The 19,087-nt window shown below is 38.0% G+C and overlaps 2 protein-coding genes across 4 annotated transcripts; one reads left to right on the top strand and one right to left on the bottom strand.

Annotated features, from left to right (window-relative positions):
* The first annotated feature begins 1,144 nt into the window (after nt 1–1,144).
* Nucleotides 1,145–15,007, top strand: zc3h7a (zinc finger CCCH-type containing 7A). 3 transcript variants are annotated; one of them, XM_042393183.1, is made up of 23 exons: nt 1,145–1,292; nt 2,548–2,653; nt 5,166–5,205; nt 5,405–5,608; nt 7,664–7,822; nt 8,679–8,759; nt 9,031–9,084; nt 9,186–9,225; nt 9,319–9,662; nt 9,765–10,020; nt 10,150–10,178; nt 10,302–10,446; nt 10,557–10,715; nt 11,045–11,250; nt 11,654–11,754; nt 11,952–12,133; nt 12,488–12,561; nt 12,850–12,983; nt 13,103–13,208; nt 13,308–13,416; nt 13,516–13,649; nt 13,996–14,159; nt 14,258–15,007. In XM_042393183.1, the coding sequence occupies exons 2-23, from the start codon at nt 2,568–2,570 to the stop codon at nt 14,445–14,447; spliced, it is 2,997 nt and encodes a 998-aa protein (XP_042249117.1). In that variant the 5' UTR covers nt 1,145–1,292; nt 2,548–2,567; the 3' UTR covers nt 14,448–15,007. The 3 variants fall into 3 exon arrangements, with proteins under 3 accessions (XP_042249117.1, XP_042249115.1, XP_042249116.1); XM_042393181.1 differs by having other exon boundaries at nt 12,847–12,983; XM_042393182.1 differs by having other exon boundaries at nt 1,145–1,296; nt 12,847–12,983.
* Nucleotides 15,008–15,910: 903 nt separating this feature from the next.
* On the bottom strand, nt 15,911–18,916 carry rmi2 (RecQ mediated genome instability 2). The gene is made up of 2 exons (XM_042393184.1): nt 18,480–18,916; nt 15,911–16,479 (listed from the first exon to the last, which is right to left on the bottom strand). The coding sequence occupies exons 1-2, from the start codon at nt 18,766–18,768 to the stop codon at nt 16,328–16,330; spliced, it is 441 nt and encodes a 146-aa protein (XP_042249118.1). The 5' UTR covers nt 18,769–18,916; the 3' UTR covers nt 15,911–16,327.
* Between the last annotated feature and the right edge of the window lie 171 nt (nt 18,917–19,087).

The following is a 19,087-nucleotide window of genomic DNA, read 5'->3' as shown; positions in this document are numbered from 1 at the left end:
GTCTTAGAATGTATAAGTATTATTGTGTATATATATATATATATATATATATATATATATATATATATATATATATATATATATATATATATATATATATATATATATATATATATATATATATATATATATGTATATGTGTATATATATAATATTTATATTGGAATGTATATATTACCAAATGGCATAAAGGACAGACAAGGTGAGACATCCTCAGTATGGATGATCAAGATTGCAATATAAATTAATGTAACTGAGGGGATATCAATCATCTAGCTGACTTATAATCAGTCACCAAAATCTTATATTCTTATAGAATATAGAGAAATGACTTCCAGCTGTACATGCAACCAGCTGAATGTTAAAAAAAAGTACATTTACTCAAGTACTGCACTTTCACAGTTTACACCCAAAGCACATGATTAATTTATCAAATATGATGAATTGTTATAAATTAAACCAACCAACAGTAAGTGAAGTTTATAGTAGCTCCACTTCCATCAGTTACTGCATGAAAATGGTGTTTACACAGTAATGCATCAGTAATAATCAACCGATTAACTGATAATGATAAAAACTGATAATAAACTGCCTAATTTATGATAGAATGCTCACATTTGTGCTGCATAATGTCTACTGTTATTTTTGATATGTTTAGTTTAGTTTTTTAGTTACTTACAGAACTTAACTCAAGCAATATTTGAATGCAGGACTTTTACTTGTAATTGACTTTTTTTTTTTTAAATTTAAGTATTTGCAATGCTTAATAGTAAAGCATCTGAATACTCCCTCCACCACTGCTTGTCAGTTAGCTTGTATCCACAAAGGTTTAATTCTCATTAGCAAACTATAATGTATAACTGCAGTGATGTAACAAAATAAATCACAAAACACTTGCATATGTAGTTGTACATCTCCAAATGTATCAAAATTCTTTTAGCTTTTATGCTTTTTATTTTATTTTATTAGCTTGTTCATTTAAGTACACATGACTCAATGTTTATCCAATTATGATGTATATTACCTAAATCATTATTGGAGTATTGATGCTATCGATTCTTGTTGAAGTTGCATTGTCATTTTGTGTGCGATAAGCGGGTACGCCTGCAGGAGGCAGCACTGCGCTGGCGGTAATATGCTGTTCGCTTCATATGAGTGAAGAAGAAGAAGCAAAGGGCGGCCTTCAGCGATACAGCACATTTAGCCAAGTTATTTGAGCTAAAACGATAAAATCACTTTCCCTCCTTTTATATAACCGACGTAGGGATTGTTTGGAATAAAGATCCATTCATGTAAGTACGTACAGCAGCCACTGTTAGATAATGTTTGTGCTGTTTACCGGGTCTCAGCCAGGATCTGAACATCAACAGCTCGCTATTGTTTGCGTTGGGGAACTAGTTCAACTTGGACATGCCTATGCTCGGTTAGGTTCAGACTACTTCCTAGAAACTTAGCCGGGTAACGTCATGTATCTGGTTAGGTCTGTGTGTTTCTTACGCCGCGGTGAACCGCTATGTCCTTCATTTAAGAGTGTATTTGTAGTGTGTAAGCTTCAAATTGCTAGCCTTTGCTAGCAGATGATGATTTGCTAACGAGAAGTCTACTCGGTGGTCCCCGGCCGCGGGTAACACATGTGCGCTAAATGTCATGCGTCCATCATCGGACACTTCCATGTACGAGCTGCGTTGTTTCCCCTTAAAACTTAATTTAAAAGACGTGTTTCTTCTAAGTCGTCCACTGTATTAAAGGAGAAAAGCTTGTTTTTTAATGGAAGCTTCTAACTACGACAATATATCTCCAAAACAAAGTTAATTTTGGCTTTGCAGACCGAAATGGGCGAACTCGCCTAAAGCTAACATCATCACCATCTTCCTGGTGTCATGCTTTAAGATATACTCTCGTCTGATTATTAACTAGTTTTGAAAGAAATGTGAAGTAAAGCGGTGAAAACATTAAATATGAGCTATGACGAGGCATGTTTGACACTTTGACTTGGCGGTTTTATGTGCTGTGAATGCAATCTTTCATTCAAAACACAATAAATAGGCAACTTCTACCTTTTTATATGTTCCTAAACAAACTATTTAGGCACACCAAAAAGAAAAGGATTAACTTCCGTATCTGCTGACTGAAACACCTGAATATGTTGGGAGAATAGACGCCATACGCTTTATAAATCATGTCCGATAATGGATACCTTGCTTTCAGATGCTAGGTTAAAACAGTTTCCCTTGGCCAATAAGTGCAACTCTTATTGTCCACACCCTCAGATGTCAAGTTTTCAGTGTAACTTTTAACATATTAAAATGTGAACAACTGTTTTGTTGACCTAATTACCTCGCAAGCTAACCAAAAAAAAAAATTCAACCTCAATTTCCGTGTCGTCATCTCTGAATGCGGAAGCTGTAAACACTGAGCGAATCAACTGCCAGGCCACCAGTTGGACAACCTGCTTATTATGATTAATGATACGGAAGGTGTGTTTTTAAGTTGGGGATTTCTGTCTGTCACTATCACCAGTTAATATACTGCATATGGTAATTTCAGGCGCTGACTCCCAGGAGTGGATGTTAAAACACGCAAACATGTCCGGAGCGTGTCAGGACAGAAGGAGCCGCTGGCAGGAGATTCAGAAAAGCCTACAGTTCATCCAGTAAGTGTCATGATGAAGGTCGCCGGGTGTTAAAGTGGGAGGGTCTCCCTCTCAATGGATCCCTGACTAACTGAAACTCACAAATGTAATACTTGAACTCCTAGTAAGTAAGCACACTTGTGTTAAGTAGGGATGCAACTAATGATTATTTTCGTCATCAATTAATCGGTCCATTATTTTCTTGATTAGTTGATGCCATAAAACAATGAAACGTGTTGATTGCTGTTTCCCAAAGCCCGAGATGACGTCTTTAAATGTTTTCTTCTGTCCCGACCAACAATCTACAACACAAAGATGTTCGATTTACTGTCACAGAGGACTAAAGAAACCAGAAAATTAATTGTCTTTTGCAACGGTGACTCAAAATGATTAATCGATAATCAAAATAGTAGGTGATTAATTTAATAGTTGGCAACTAATTGATAAATTAACTAATGGTTGAGGCTCTAGTGTCAAGTGTGGTAAGAGTCTACTCTGCTACTGACACTATGTTTGACACTTCCCAATGTTGTGGTGGCCACTAGTCTTTCATATCACCATATTATGGAAATATTGTAGATAGCAACTAAAACATCAGCTGGGGTTCTTTTAAGATGAAGGATCTTCACTATAAATACATGTGTGCTGCTGCTGCTGCCCCTGTTAGTGGGTTTTAATGACAAATCTTGGGCACTCCGATAGACTGCGTGATGCAAGAATGACGATTTGTTTATAATGTTTTATATTTTCCTGATCTGATCACATCTCTGTATGCATGCATCGAACAGACTCACAGTATGTCCGCATATTGTTTCAGAGCTTTGCCAGGCAGCGCAGTGTTGCATTTCATCTGATCTGACAGGGCCCTTTATTCTTAAAACAAAAGTGATACTTAAAATACTACTGTGCAGTCAGCTTGAAACTATGTGGATGTCATGGAAACGCAAAGTGTAATGCAAACGTAATGAACCATTTTACTTTAGTAAACCGTGAATATTATATGCTGAGATTTACAATACATCATCCTAAACCCTGAAGGCTAATGACACTTGGAATCTGTCATGAAGAGAAGCAGCAGTATTTTAAAGGTGATGAAAAGTGGTTTTCCTTATTAAATGCTCTCTTCAGCATGTTGCTGGTGTTACCTGTGAGGTAATGTGATTACCACATATGATACTGGCAGACAGCTTTTGTCCTGCAAGTTTTCTTCACTGGACCCTGAAAAAGAGACCACAACCAAAACCTAGTGCCCTCAAATTATAATTATATAATTATCAATGTAATTATTGTTAGTTTTGAGTAAAAATAACATCTATTTACAACACTGATTTAATGCAGCAGTGCATCAGATATTTAATAACTGTTGTGGATATTAGCCTTGCCTGTGTTATACAAATTATCAAAAATCAGTGTCAGCTGATCAGTGTTAATGTCTTTGCTAGATTTTTAGTCTGTGTGTGTGTGTGTGTGTGTGTGTGTGTGTGTGTGTGTATATGTATGTATGTATATATATATATATATATATATATATATATATATATATATATATATATATATATATATATATATATATATATATATATATATATTTATAGATTAGAATTATATTGAGACTAGAGCTGCAACAATTAGTTGAATAATTGATTGGTTGGTCATCAGAAAATTAATCAGTAACTATTGTGATAATTGTTTCAACCATTTTTCAAGCGAAAAATGCCAAAAAATATGAGCATCTCAAAATGTGAGGCTTTTTTCCCCCTTTTCATTTATGACAGTTAATTGAATATCATAACATTTTGGGTTTTTAAAGAAGACGTCACGGCGGCCTTTTAGACACTGTAAATGCCATATTTTCACCATTTTTTAACACTTGATATACTAAATGATTAATCAACTAATCAAGAAAATGATCGGCAGACTAATTGATAATGAAAGTAATTGTTGGTAGCAGTCCTAGTTGAGACGTCTACAGACGTTTACGCCGCCTTAATTTCCTGCTTTTCATTATCACCTGGTGTAATTCACCACAGTAACCATGTTGCTTTTGCTGACTTGTTGGCATTTGGCAGCCGGTGCAGTCAGTACCTGCATGCACAGCAACCCACCAAACCACTGACACAACAACACGCTCACCTGCACACCTTCCTGTCTCGCTGCCCTCGCGTCTCCAGCTCAGATTTGTTTTGACAATCGAGAAACCAGTGTTGTTATGACAATATACTGAAGTACTGTAGATAAATGTAGAAGATAATAGATAAATAAAGAGAAGTATCATGGATAAACTTGTGAATCATAATTATTAAAGCAGAACAGTAGATACTAGTTGCCGATATACTAAATGTGGATTTGTGTCAATTTAGAAAAACTGATAATCAGCCTCTTTCACTCAGTTGATTTTCATAGATATGTAGATAAGAGATGATGATGATATCTGAATACCGTTGGACTGTCAACACTCACTCTGTTATGTTTTGGTTCTGCTGGCACTTTGAAGTTTTGTCACTTGAACCTCTTTTTCTTTTTTTATTTTCAGATCAAACCTTCCATTTCCTGGAAGTCAAGAGCAGTATGAGGTATGATATGTAAATGTCGATGTGGGGTTTCCAGCTTCCATTTTGCATCAACACTTTTACTATTTTGAGTTAAACTGATTTTATAGGACATCAAGTCAACCTGCAATTTTCTTTTTTTTTTTTACTAAATATAGAGAAAAGGTTGCTGCTCTGTTCATTTACATTTTGTACTGATTCGGTTTCTTTTACCTTTTTTCAGGTGTTCATTAAGGATCTTGTATGGAATCTGTTTGGAGAAGGAAATGACGTATTTAAAGAAGGTGACTGGACAAAATCCATGGAGATGTACACGGAGGCCTTGGGTATCGCTGATTACGCTGTCTCGGAAGACATCAGCGTTCCGACAGCTTTACTGGAAAAGCTGTATGCAAATCGAGCTGCAGCGTACTTAAATATCGGTCCGGTAAGTAAGCTGTGACTCTCTCTCGCTTTTCAGTTTCGCTATGAATCACTTTGAATTCCCTTCCCATGTGTTTCTACTCAAACAGTTTATATATGCACTTGAATAAGAAAAACAAAAGCACAGTCCGAAATACAATGAGCAGGGGGGTTTTTCAGTCGTGTAAAAACTTCTGCTGTAAATTCTACATTGGTAAAAGTTGGACTTTGTATCGTCCACTTCATGTTTGAGAGCCCAGTGTTTCATACAGGTTGTGTGTGTGTGTGTGTGTGTGTGTGTGTGTGTGTGTGTGTGTGTGTGTGTGTGTAAGATCTGCTAGAACAGGTGACTTGAGGATTGTTTGCACTGTTTAAAACAAGTTACATTTCCCAAAACACAATTAATTACATTTTAGTGTGAAACAGAGGTGGTAGGTCCTTCAATTTCATTAAATTGGGGGGAAAACAAACTTTATTGTATTCTTCATTGTCCCCTAATCATTACCTCATTTTGTTGGCACATGTCCTTCACATATTTTGCAATAGCTGAAGGACAGACTGCAGTATAATTGGCCAAAAATATTACCAAACCACTGACCTGTGAGGACAATTTACTCTTGAACGGCGTTCTTTGTACACATTTTCTGAATAGTTCGTCATCCCACGTCATTTTTGCGGTTTTTCCTGACAAACCTCTGTGCTGTAGTTACTGCACTGATTTAAACGTGTTTATCTGTAATAGTGAAAATATCCGGTTAAGTAGCTTTCTTCCTTCAAGGGAGTGCATCATTAACTAGCTACGTTTGTTTGTGAGATTTCAGGTTATGTTGAAAGAGTCGCGTTTTTATAAATAGCACATCCACAGTGTAGTACGTCCCCGCTGTGTGGAAGCTGCTCTCGGATGAGTTTGAGGTGATGTTAGTAGCTCCGTGCTGAGGATAATATTACTGTATCATAATTTGCTAGCAAACTACATCTGATTGCCATCGACAGTTGTCATTTAGATTGATGTTTTATTAGTACAATCAGTGTTAAAGACACACATTTCTTTTGTTTTAGGTGCTGTGGCTGTGATTTTCTATTTCTCAAAGGATTTAAAACAGTGTTATCTGCTCACTGTGTCTGTGTCTGTTTATTATGAATAAAAATATCACAGCCACCCTTGAAAAACAAACTGCGCCGTGCCCACGCCTTCAAAGTAACTTAATATATCAGCTGTGAGTGCTGGAATGTGCCACTACATCATTTATCACAAATCCACAGCGAGACTTGGATTGTTTACACACCATATAGACTTCATTTTCAGCACTTGACATCATAAAAGTACCAAAAAGAGAATCTTTATACCAGTGTTTGTTTATTTTTGCCATTTCTTACATGAGAGCAGTACTTATTAAGCGGTTGCGGAGGTTGTGCTTGTGGCATCTTAAAGTGCCCACAGTGCCACACTGTGCTCTTCCAGTTTGACAATCTTTCTTAGCCTGAGGGCAGCTAGGTCACATTGATGTTAGTGGGGTGGGGCTGTGTTACTTAATGCTGTCCTTTTGTAAATGAGATTTCATCTTAAAACAGTTAATTTTTACTTTTATTCTTTACTGAAATTAAATGTGACTTCACTTCTTTACAGGATAGAACAGAGAATATCACTAAGTATATTAAAGCAGTGCAAATCAATGAACTAAAGAGGTTCTTCTGCAGGTCTCAATAGTTTTATGATGTGTAAAAACTGTTTTATCCTCATACTTTTCCCACTTTTGTACCCACCGAACTCTATAATACTCCAGCAAATCAGTTGAAAGCTTGTGATCCAGTAAAGAAAATGTCCATTTGGTGAAATTTGATCCTTTCAAAGAACATACAGTTCTCATTCCTGTCACTGTTTGTTGGTATTGAATTGTGTCATATGGCAGTAAAAAAAAAAAAAAGCAGCTGTCTTCAGGGAGGCCACACACATACCTGACTTAATCAACATGTCAATTTATCGATGAGTGATGTCTTTGTTCTCTCTGTTCACAACAACACTACAGTTAAGTAGAGCTTTTCTAACTCTGGAACATGTTTTTTTTGGTTTTTTTTTAAGGGACTGTATGACCAAGCATTAGAAGACTGTGAAAAGGCTCTCCAGTTGAACGACGGGAACCACAAAGCGCTGTACAGAAAAGCGAAATCCTTGAAAGAGATGGGTAGACATCAAGAGGCCTATGAGGCTGTTGCCAAATGCTCTCTAGCGGTGCCTCAGGTAAGATGGTAACGTCTGTGTTTTTATGTCGATTTATCCAAATGTGCAGGAAAATCTACTCGCTGTCTTTGTCTTGGCAATTTTTTTTTTTTTTTAAGTAAGAAATTAAGCAAATTGAAACGTCCTCCTGGCTGCCAGCACGCCCAGCGGAGCCCTGATGTTTCTGGCGTTTTGCCCGACACTGAGTTCCACAGGCTACATTAAAAGATCAGCTCAGTATTTAAAGACAAGTGATTGTTCGTTTGCTGCCTTTTAGCATGGATTTAAAAAACGGAGGTAGAATTGATGTAGATGTAAAATTGTCTGATTCATATTAGCAACTATTGAGTTTTTTTTACTCAGTCTGGTCCTATTTTATTATATTTCTATTTGTCTTTCTTATATAATACACATTTATGTTATAGTTAGGCCTACATTATGATAAGTAAGGCAATATGCTTTACAGTTGAGTACATCAGTGGCCTCACAGCTTTATCACAGTGCATCACTGTCCTGTAGTTTTGTATAATGTTTGTGAAGAGGAGTATCAGTCTGGTTCTGTCGTGGCAGGAACATCTTTCAAGTATTTCATCATGTCGGAGAACTCCAAATCTTTACATGCTGTTTTATAACCAGCAGCACTTTACAGCTGTTGTTCACCTTCAAAAGTTTCACAAAAAAACATTTTTAAAATAAAATCCTTGCAGATGGAAACAAAAAAATATCTGATAGTCATGGAAAGTCTGTCATTTCTGCCAAGTATATCCAAAACTATAAACATATTTGAATAAAAGCATTTTTCTATGATTTTATAGCATGATAAGAAGATGATTGTGTTTGAATAACTGCTGTGAATTTCTGTTTTTTTCCCCTCCAGGATGCCAGTGTCACACAGCTGACTCAGGACCTTGCCAAAATTTTGGGATTGAAAATCCGTAAAGCTTATGTGAGGAGTAAGGTAAGTGTGTCTCAGGAACTACATCGTAGTCACATGACACTTACCCGTGTCACTAAAAAAAAAAAAAAAGCATCACTGAAATTCCTGAGAATTGTCACTGTGGTCATTTTTGAGGAAGTCGCTCTAAACACATCATAGTTTAGTGATCTGATTCATGGCTTTTACAAATGAAGACAGTTTTTGCATATAAACTGAAGTCTGTCCTAACTATATACTAAAGTATTAATTTAATTAAATCAATTTTTTGTGTTTTTTTTTTTCCCTTTTACAGCCTGCCTTGAATGTTTTGCGAGGATCAAGTTATCAAGATGCATCATCTGATAAGGTAACGACATGACAACTTCCTCCGCTACACAGTATTAAATATATCTGTATGCTGTCTGAAGAAATGCATCATTCAATGAAACTCTCTCTGTGTTCATTCAGTCCTCTCATGGCTCGTCTTCAGTTGAAGATATAGAAATTGGTAAGTTTTATAGCTTTGAGCAGCTTTTTATTTGATCATTAAAGAGGCGCACGATGAAAATCACTCACCCTGTTTCTCCTCTCGTCTTTTTAGAAGTGCCTCAGTTGACCCAGGATAGCGGCGTTTTGGTTCCTGTCCCAGCTCCGATCCAGGTTCCAGTGGTAGTGCACCCGCCTCTAAACGACGCGGCGGTGGACGAACTCCCTCCCAGCAACAGTATCTTATCTGCGCCCCCGTCTGAGCCTCCAGGCTTCGAGTCTGTCCCCCTGCCCGTGTCTGTACCTACGTCAGTCCCTCTCCCTGTGCCCACTTTTGTAAACGGGTGCAGAACTAGTAAGCCTTGCTTGTTGCTCGAAAGCAGTCAAGATTTTGACGCGGATATCATCGGGGACGACCTCGACGATCTACTGGACCAAGCGGGCCCTGAAGCAGCCATGGTTAGTGAGCGGATATGACCACAGGGTCTCTTTTTATGAATAAAATGTGACAACGTGTCGATACCTGAATGCACATGTGACTTTGCTTGTCTCTTCCTTCAGGTTATACCCACAGTGAAGGGGCCTCTTCCTTTGCCAACCAGTATTGCCTCGGGGAGTTCAATGTCAATTCCATTCCTAATGCCATCTCACATCAACACGTTTCTCCACAGTAGTGCCCAGCAGTGCACGGTAAATCTACCCCCTCTGTATCACAAGTCAGGGTCGAGTGCGTATTTTGGTATGGACACTTTTGACGCTCTCACCCCACCTCTGGACTCCCTGGATAGACTCACCATGACAGACTTTAAACAGACAGGTATGATACTCAGGTTCAACTTATTATTTTAATTATTACTATTGATAATACTCCATCAGAATCAAATTGAATAAACAGGTTAAGTATTGGTTGGCTGATATTGTTTTTTCCCCCTCTTTCAAAATTCAGATTATGCTCAGAGTCCGTTCATTCCGCAGGTAATTACTGTTTATGTTATGAATTATGACAATGACAGTCATTTTAGACATTTTTAACAGGTTTATTTTTCACATTTCATTTAGTTTTTTTTCCTTTTTTTTCTTTTTTTTTTGTCAATACAGCTGAACAACAATGAAAGTCCAATGGGAATGGCTGTGGGTATGCCAGATGTGAAGGGCTCTCCTGCTGCTGTGGATTTAGCAAAAAACCCCTTAGCTGAAACACATGAATTCAAACAAGCGTGCTCACTCTGCTACGTCAAAACTGGTGAGGAATTGCTTTTTCGGTCCTGCGGTGTGGTGGTGGTGGAAGTGGTCTTCTTAAGAATAGGGATGTATGATTTTTTTTTTTTTCCATTTTCATTTCCATATTGGCAGGGCCTGGAGTGTTGGATTACACACTTCATACTGAAGACCATAAATGCAAAAAGGACGCTTTACTCGGCCGAATCAAACATTCGCCCGACAAAACGTGGAAGCTCATTCGACCCAGACCAACAAAAACCCAATATGTTGGACCTTATTACATATGCAAAGGTAACATTTATAAATATATATATTTCCTTGCTTCATTTATTCATCCCTACAATCGACTCAAAACGAGCTATTTTAATTTTTTCCACTGTTTTCTACATTTCTAAAATTGATTACGTGGAAATCATAAATGGCTACCTAATTTCGTACTACTAGTTGAGAGTGAAAATTAAATTTTAAATTTGGTACTCAACCCAATGTGCCTTTGCATCTTTTTGCCCCAGAATGTAAAATAATAAAGATTATTGGTACAGAATGATGTCATGTTTTTGCTGTTGTTGCACTAAAAATTCACATCTGGATAATCTTAAAATGTGTTGTTGTTGTTTCAGAGGTGGCTGTAGGAAAAGAGTGCCTGTATCCTGGCCACTGCACATTTGCCTACTGTCAGGAAGAGATTGATGTTTGGACTCTGGAGAGGAAAGGATTTATCTCCAGAGAGCTGCTCTTTGATCCTTTTGGGCCAAACTCCAATGTAAGGTTGACTGTCCCCAAGATCTTACAGGAGCATCATGGGATATTCATGTTTCTCTGTGGAGTGAGTATTTATTTACCTTTTTTTTTTTTAAAGCCACATCTCGTGTGACATCAAGTGCGGTGGTGTGCATTTAATAAATAAGCTGTGTTGTAGATGATGCTTATTGGCAGCACTGTTTTTACTCCACTTTTTTACAAGAAACAATCATCCGCTTTCAGCACTTTCATGACAAAATAGGAAAAATAAGGCAATTAAATATAAAATGTGATGAGTGGAATGTTAAATTTTTGCCATTTTGGGTTTTTTTTTGCTTCTGTGTAATAATTTATGTTTTCCGGTGCTTAGTAGCAGCTGGCATACAGTTATTAGGGAATTTCAGAGTGATAGTCCTTTTTTATTACCATATTAGATTTGTAATTTATTATTTTTATATTCATTATAATACATATTATTTGATCTGCAGGTGTGCTTTGACCACAAACCCAGAATAATCAGCAAAACCAACAAAGATGATCCGTCACTTTGCTCTCATCCAGTGACAAAGCATGACTTTGAGGATCATAAGTAAGTCGTTCTACATTTCCTAAGTCTGAAACAATCATTTGTGGTATTACTAGAAAAGAACACTGTATTATGAACACTGCACTTAAATGAGAGTCGAAATAATCTACCAAAGCAAACAAGACCATGTGCAAATATGCGAGGGTTATAATAAGATTAGAGGATGATGGTGAGCATTATAGCACTGTTTGTCTTTTTAGGTGCCTGGTCCACATTTTGAAGGAGAATACAGTCCGTTATTCCAAAATCAGACCCTTGAGTCCTCAGTGCCAGCTTGATCTTTGTCGCCATGAAGTCCGCTACGGCTGCGTGAGAGAGGACGACTGCTTCTACGCCCACAGCCTCATCGAGCTGAAGGTCTGGATGATGCAGCATGAGCTCGGTAAGAATAGTCTTTGAAATATTAAAAGAGCGCAGATGCTAGTGTACCTGAAATATGGTTCTTCTAAAACGTTGTTTTCACAGGATTTATAGGATTTTATTTACTGCAAAGGAGTTTTACTGTATGGCATGTCATGTTGCTTCCCATTTCAGTGACTATTTAACGTTACGTGTGTATGATTATGACCAGTTATATATGTGTTGTATCTGTAATATAAAGTTGAAATGTGACAAATACAAGAACTGTAATTAATCCCTGGATTAATAAGATTAATGACAGGATTGTATTAGCATTTAGATGAACCTTCACATCAATTATTTATTTTTAATTTTCCATTTATCTTGCATTATGCAGGTATCACTCATGAAAGTATTGTCCAAGAGGCAAAGAAGTTTTGGAATGCAACAGCTACGTTGCAGGGAGCTCAGGTAAGGTCAACATCACAACTTGTTGCTAATTTCTTGTAATTCTGAGGTTAATTTTAATACAACTGGCTTTGACTCCATTTAATATGTATTTTCCACTAACAATTTCTTACGTTTTTTTGCATGTGTCATCTATATATTTGCAGCATTCATGCATTCATATGGTGTGCAAGCTTTCTGCTGTTTTGATAGGTGTATTGTTGGCTTTTTTTTTAGTTGTATCACTGTTGCTGTGGTAACTTTGTGTTAAATCAGAATGTTTTTAACTTGTCCTTCGAATCTCATCAGCAGCTTTCCAGTGCACAAAGAAGGTTTGGGCCTCCAAATCTGAAGATGATGTTTGTTTGTGGCCAGTGCTGGAGAAACGGCCAACTAAGTGAAGCCGACAAGAACAAGAAGTATTGCTCAGCCAAAGCGAGACACACGTAAGTATTTAAAAAAGTCTCTCACGAATCGTGGACGAATCGGGGGAAGAATTGATGAGTGAAACGGTGCAATCAGGTACATCACTACCACCGACTCAGTTTCTGTCTTTCTGTTTCAGGTGGGCAAAAGACAGGCGGGTGGTGCTTGTTAGTTCCCATGAAAGGAGAAAGTGGACAACGGTTAGACCACTTCCAACCAAAAAGCCAATCCCATCTCAGTTTGAGGTACATTTTCTTACCCTACAGTTCGCCCTAAAACCTAAATAACATAAGCTCTCCATGCGTCCGGCGAGGAGCATCACTAAATGTTCTTCTCTTCCCTAGATTTGCATGCATGTGACAGCTGGCAAGAAGTGTCAGTACATTGGGAATTGCACGTTTGCTCACAGTGTAGAAGAAAGAGACCTTTGGACTTACATGAAGGAAAACAACAGTGAGTTTGTCAAGGAGATGGAGTAGAATTTAATCAGTAGAGTTTACTTTAGTATTTGATGCACCACAAGCAAACACTTATTTTATCCCCCTCATTTAGTTCCAGATATGGATCAGCTTTATGAGCAGTGGCTGCAGTCTCAGAAGCCTGGCTGGGGGGAAGAGACCTCGAATAACTCCGTCAGGGAAAACGGCAAACAGATACACATGCCGACAGACTACGCAGAAGAAGTGGTGAGTTGATGAGGCTGGAAATAAGTGATAGAAAGTTTGTGTTTAATCTGATCAGTGGAGTTAATTCTGTCAAATTTATTGCTACCAAGACTCATTAGCTGCGTTGCGTCCTTTTTTTTTTTTTTTACCTTGTTTTGGTGGATATATATGTAGTTGTCAGAATGTTGATGCAGTAAAACTATTGGTGCCTTTATGGTTAAATTGGTGTAAACATTTTGATAGGATCTTGTTTTAATTTAGTTATTTGCAGATGGATTCAAATAAACAGCGATAAATATGCATTATTTAAGAAACAGTAATTAGTCATTTGTGTAAATGAGATGGCTCTGTGTGTGTGTGTTCGCAGGCTGGCAATCACTGTTGGCTGTGTGGTAAAAACTGCAACAGTGAGAAGCAGTGGCAGCAGCATATCACATCAGAAAAACACAAAGACAGAGTTTTCAACTCTGAGGATGATCAGAACTGCTGGCAGTATCGATTTCCCACAGGCACTTTCAAAGTTTGTGAGAGGTAAGATTATCGGCCGCCAAAAAAATACGTCTCAGGTTACCAATCTGATTCCAGTTGTTTCTCATGGTTGACTTTTTGATCGTGTGTTTTTTTGACAGGTTCCTCAAAGGAACGTGCACAGAGGATGACTTGTGTAAGCTGGCTCATGGGGAGCAGGAGCTAAAGGAGTGGATGGAGCGCAGGGAATTCCTTTTGATGAAACTTGCCAAAGCCAGAAAAGACCATCTTATAGCACCAAATGACAATGACTTTGGAAAATACAGTTTTCTCCTTAAAGACATTAAATAATTATGTGATGACAATATTCATGTTCACTTGCAAGGAACGCAGTATTCAAACAGTCTTGAGTCAGGTGATCTGTGAGGGCCTCAGATGTCCACAGGAAATAGCCTGATCACAGCATGATTTTAAAGCAGGGGCGTTCAGGACCGGCCCTCTGATTGGTGGCTGGTTTACTCTGATCTGAACTACCGGAGTGTTATTGTTAACAGCAAATATTGGGTGTAAGACACTTGAAGCTTTGCTATGCACCAGGCAGTAGAAAAACTGAAGACGGTGATGAAAATAGCATGTGTAAGCCTTGATCAGAGACGTGTTCAGATACTCACAGCTGACCTAAAAAAAAAAAAAAAAAAATTCTTTTTTTTTTCATCAGTTTGTATATGTTAATGACCTTTACCCGTTCAATAAGTTTGAGGTATGGGATACTTAAATTGAGAGTTCAGTTGACATTCTTATTTTAATCTGTCGGCATAGGTCGTTCTCACTTTCCACTTTCCATTTATCTAATAGTGTTACCTGTGTAATGGGCACCACACCAAATAAAAGCTTCTTTTTTTTTAAATACATGTTTTAACTGTTGTGTGTGTGTTTAATCGCCATTTCTGACACGTCACAGGAAGAAATCTACTTGGATTACATCACTTTTTCATCGTGGGGAAAAAATGTTACTGCAGAAATTGAGAAAAGGAGCAGCTATGTAGTTGGTCCTTGTGTTCCAAAAAAGTTATTCAATCTCAATTTGCCATTTAGGTAAAATAGCTCCTGACACGATTTTTTTTTAGATTTTTCTTATTGTCAAATGTGCACAGCCAAAGCAACAGTGAACTGATCCTACTTACAAGTATTGTGTGTGTGTTCTATTGTTGTCCAAAAACTATTAAAAACTCATCAATTAGCTACACTGTTGGATTGGGTGACCTGTAACAATGGTTACTGATAACAGTGATAAGATTGTAACTCTCCAGAGAGCAGTTCCTTCAACAACAGACACTGCTGAGCATGTGCAGGAACGCAGTTCCGTCTACAGAGCTTTGCTAGCTTGTGCTACATATCACAACCTCATGACTTGTACTGAGACTCTTTGTGACATTTATAATGTGGCACAAAGTCAAGAGGTTGTGAAATGTAGCACAGCAAGCTAGCGAAACACTGAAACGTCTGCTGAAAGATACATCTTATTATATTTTTATTATATCTTATTGCTGGTATTAGTCTTTGGAGCCATTGTCTTCCAGGTGAAGGAATGTGTCAACCAGTGCAGTGATGTAGCTCAATCACATGTTTTTAGTAGTTTTTGGACCACAACTGCGGTCTACAGCACAGAGGAATAAGATATACCAGGACACACATAAAATGCTTGTTAGTAGGATCTGCACATGAGATTTGTTGACAATAAGAAAAATATAAAAATCAACAGCCATATCCATTAAATTCATTCAAATTTCTAGAAGAGAAAAGTAGGCCAAGAATGTAAACTGAATCTTTATTTATTACTTTATTATTTACACTTAATGCATCCAAACATCTATGTTTTTCTTGTCTGCAAACCTCAGTAGATATTTCCCACAGCTACTGAACAACTTGTGTGTGTCAGCTCCAGGAGTGTCTCTGAAGGACTCCTTGGAGTAGGGGCCAGTGGAAAAGTCTGTTACGGTTCGTATTTTACAGTGTAAATATTTACAAACATGTCAAAGTCTTCATCGCTCTTGCGTCGTACCTCCTAGTTAGGAGGCTGACATTCAGGAGAATATGCTGTTCAGTCCTGTGAGGTAGTTTCTCAGTTGTCATGAATCACTTGAGTACTGCCTACCCAGCAGGACATATGTGACAGGAGCAGGTCGTCCTGCCACCAGCGAGGCAGCGTTTCCACCAACAGCTCTCTGTATTCAGACCAGCACCTGCTGCAGGTCCTCCACCTCCAGCTTCCACATCCGCCTGTGAAGTGCGGCGAGCTCAGAGAGGTCTGCCATTTTCACTGCGCGGATGACTGGCTCCGGGGATGTGGCCTGGATGACACCCATCACCATGACATATTTGCCTGTAAAAACAGCAGCAGGTGGTCCATTGTTCAGTGACAATAGATTCCAGGAAACAAGGACGGTGATACGGATGTGGCTGTTTTTCAGAGACAAAGATATTATTCATGTACGTTAATTTTTTAAAATCTTAATTTATCTGCTTCAGCCACACATTTCACATTTTTTTTGAGATTTGTGTGGTAGGTTTTCATGTAAACCAAACAATAATTGTATGAGTGATTGGATGTACTATAGGCTGCTTCAAACACACTAATATACTGTAAATTGCTTGTTTATTAGGTATTTATTTAGCTAAATCAAAAGCAGTCTAATACAACAATCTTGTGATAAATAACGTTCAGTTTTTGTAAAAACTGTTTTAAAGAGGTGTTAATTCAAGTTAATGGTCGTTACACTGAGAAGTGTTTCTAATATTTAGTACACCGTCATTGTTATACACGAGGTGGACAAAATATTGGGAACACCTGTCAGTGTAACACAATACAACTCAACAGCCGCCAAAATGACCATAAAGTTAAATTAATACCTTTAAAATGTTCATTTCAACAAAGAAAATAATCTTTATCACAGTAGGATTTATTGCAGGGTTGTTGTCTTAGACTGCATTAGCTTTTAAAGATCCCCTCCAGACATGTTTTGACATGTATATATATTACTCTGCTTTGAATAATTTGTGTCTGATATGATTTTTCGACAAAAAAGTTAAATTATCTTCTTAAAATCCTTAAAATTACATCTTCTCCTCTTCCCTCATTCAAAATCCCAGAATCTATAAATATGCAAGTATATTTCATTTCAGAAGTTTAACTACTTCACAGTGAAGTAGGAAACATCTTCTGTCATGTTCATTTTCAGTGTTTGTGCACTGGAGGCTTCAAGTTTCCACATCACACTCGTGTAAGTTGAATATTGGATCAGGATTGGCTTCCAAACTATTTTGTGATGTAACAGATCCTGCTTGTAAATGTCTGTTAAAACTGAATTTTCAATGAGCTCAGAGAAACTTTCCACTTTCATGAGATGAATATGAAAACAGCCTTCTAGTGTCAAACTTTCCATATACATCACTCTGCAGAATGAATTCCAACTGTAAAACAAGAAGAAAAACATATTTTTGAGTGGAGGGGGATTTTAAGTGTACCTAACAAACTGGCAACTGAGTGTACACAAGACATGCACCTTTGGCAGTGGCGTAAAAGTTTACATTTTTTTAATTCCAGTGCCAAAAGGAATAAAGTTTCCATTAAAAGTAAAAAGCCTGCATTTATTTATCAAACAACAGCAATGCATCATACTTCAGCTTGTACGTTTGTGTGTAAAATATGAATTTGCAACAGTAGTTACACCATCCATGAGTGATTTAATACCTTAATAGACCTTTCTCACCAGGTGTAACTGACCATGACAGTGTGAACAGAGCCATCAGTAATGTTACAGTATAGTTACACTTGTGTAGGGATGCACCAAACAATTATTTTCATTATCGTTTCATCTGCCAATTATTCTCTTGATTAATCAATTAATCATTTAGTCACTGAACTGCTAAATAAAGTGAAAAAAGGCAATCACAACAGTGATGTCTGAGTTGTTTTATCAGTCAATAAGATATTACATTTTCTGTCATATATGACAAAAGAAAAAAACAGCAAATCGCAGCATTTGAGAAGCTCCAACAAAAGACCATTTGGCACTTTTGTTCACAAATGTCCGAAATGATTTATCAAATATCAAAATAGTTGCCAATTGATTTTCTTTCGATCGACTAATTGTTGCTCTACACTAGTGTTTTTACCTGCTGCAAGTACAAGATTTGCTGTAGAAAGGCCTTTGTACTTCTTAAGTTCATAGACTAATTTTGTCTTTAGTGTTGCAGATACAACCATTGGTTGAAATGAAATATTGCACAGGGGGTTATGCTGTACTTTGTGTGTGTGTTATTTAATTCAAATTAAATTCATTTAAATTCATCAAGCAGAAACCAACCACCTGGTTTATTTACCTTGGGACAAACATGGTTTCCCTTTGGGGATGTTGTTAACGCCCTGGACAGCAAAGGTCCCCGTCTCATCCATCAGCAGCACGGTGTTCCGGTCCAGCTGGACTTCCAGGACAGTCCCCTGCATCCACACCAGTGACACCGGCAGTGATCGACCCCTGCCCAGCCTGATGACACACCCATCCCCGCTGTCAACTGCCCCCCGGCTCTCTGCTGTCCTCAGCTGACCCGAGAGGACCTTAACGGGCGGAGGACGTTTTTTTTCTCCGGTTGTTTTCTCTGTTTTGTACATTACTGGCTGCCGCTGTCATTTAACGATGGTCCACGCGTGGAGTACTCCAATAGTCCGTTTGTAGTTCCCGCGTCCCGCCAACAACAATGCTAAACCGGAAGTTTCGGGAATATCCTTCCGCCGGCAGCAACTTCAGTTCCGGCCGCGATAATTTTTTTTCCTAGGACGGCAAAGTCATTGACCGCTCTACTCTGCCTCTGATTGGCTTACCCTGATCGTATTGCCGTTATCCCAACCAATCACATGCCTAAACCTAACAAACTCAACCAACGAAGGCAACGAGTACTAGCCAATCAGAGGCAGAGTAGGGCGGGTCATG

This window comes from Thunnus maccoyii, chromosome 18 (assembly GCF_910596095.1).
Source record: "Thunnus maccoyii chromosome 18, fThuMac1.1, whole genome shotgun sequence".
Classification (NCBI taxonomy): Eukaryota; Metazoa; Chordata; class Actinopteri; order Scombriformes; family Scombridae; genus Thunnus; species Thunnus maccoyii.
This window is presented reverse-complemented; position numbering and strand designations above follow the sequence as displayed.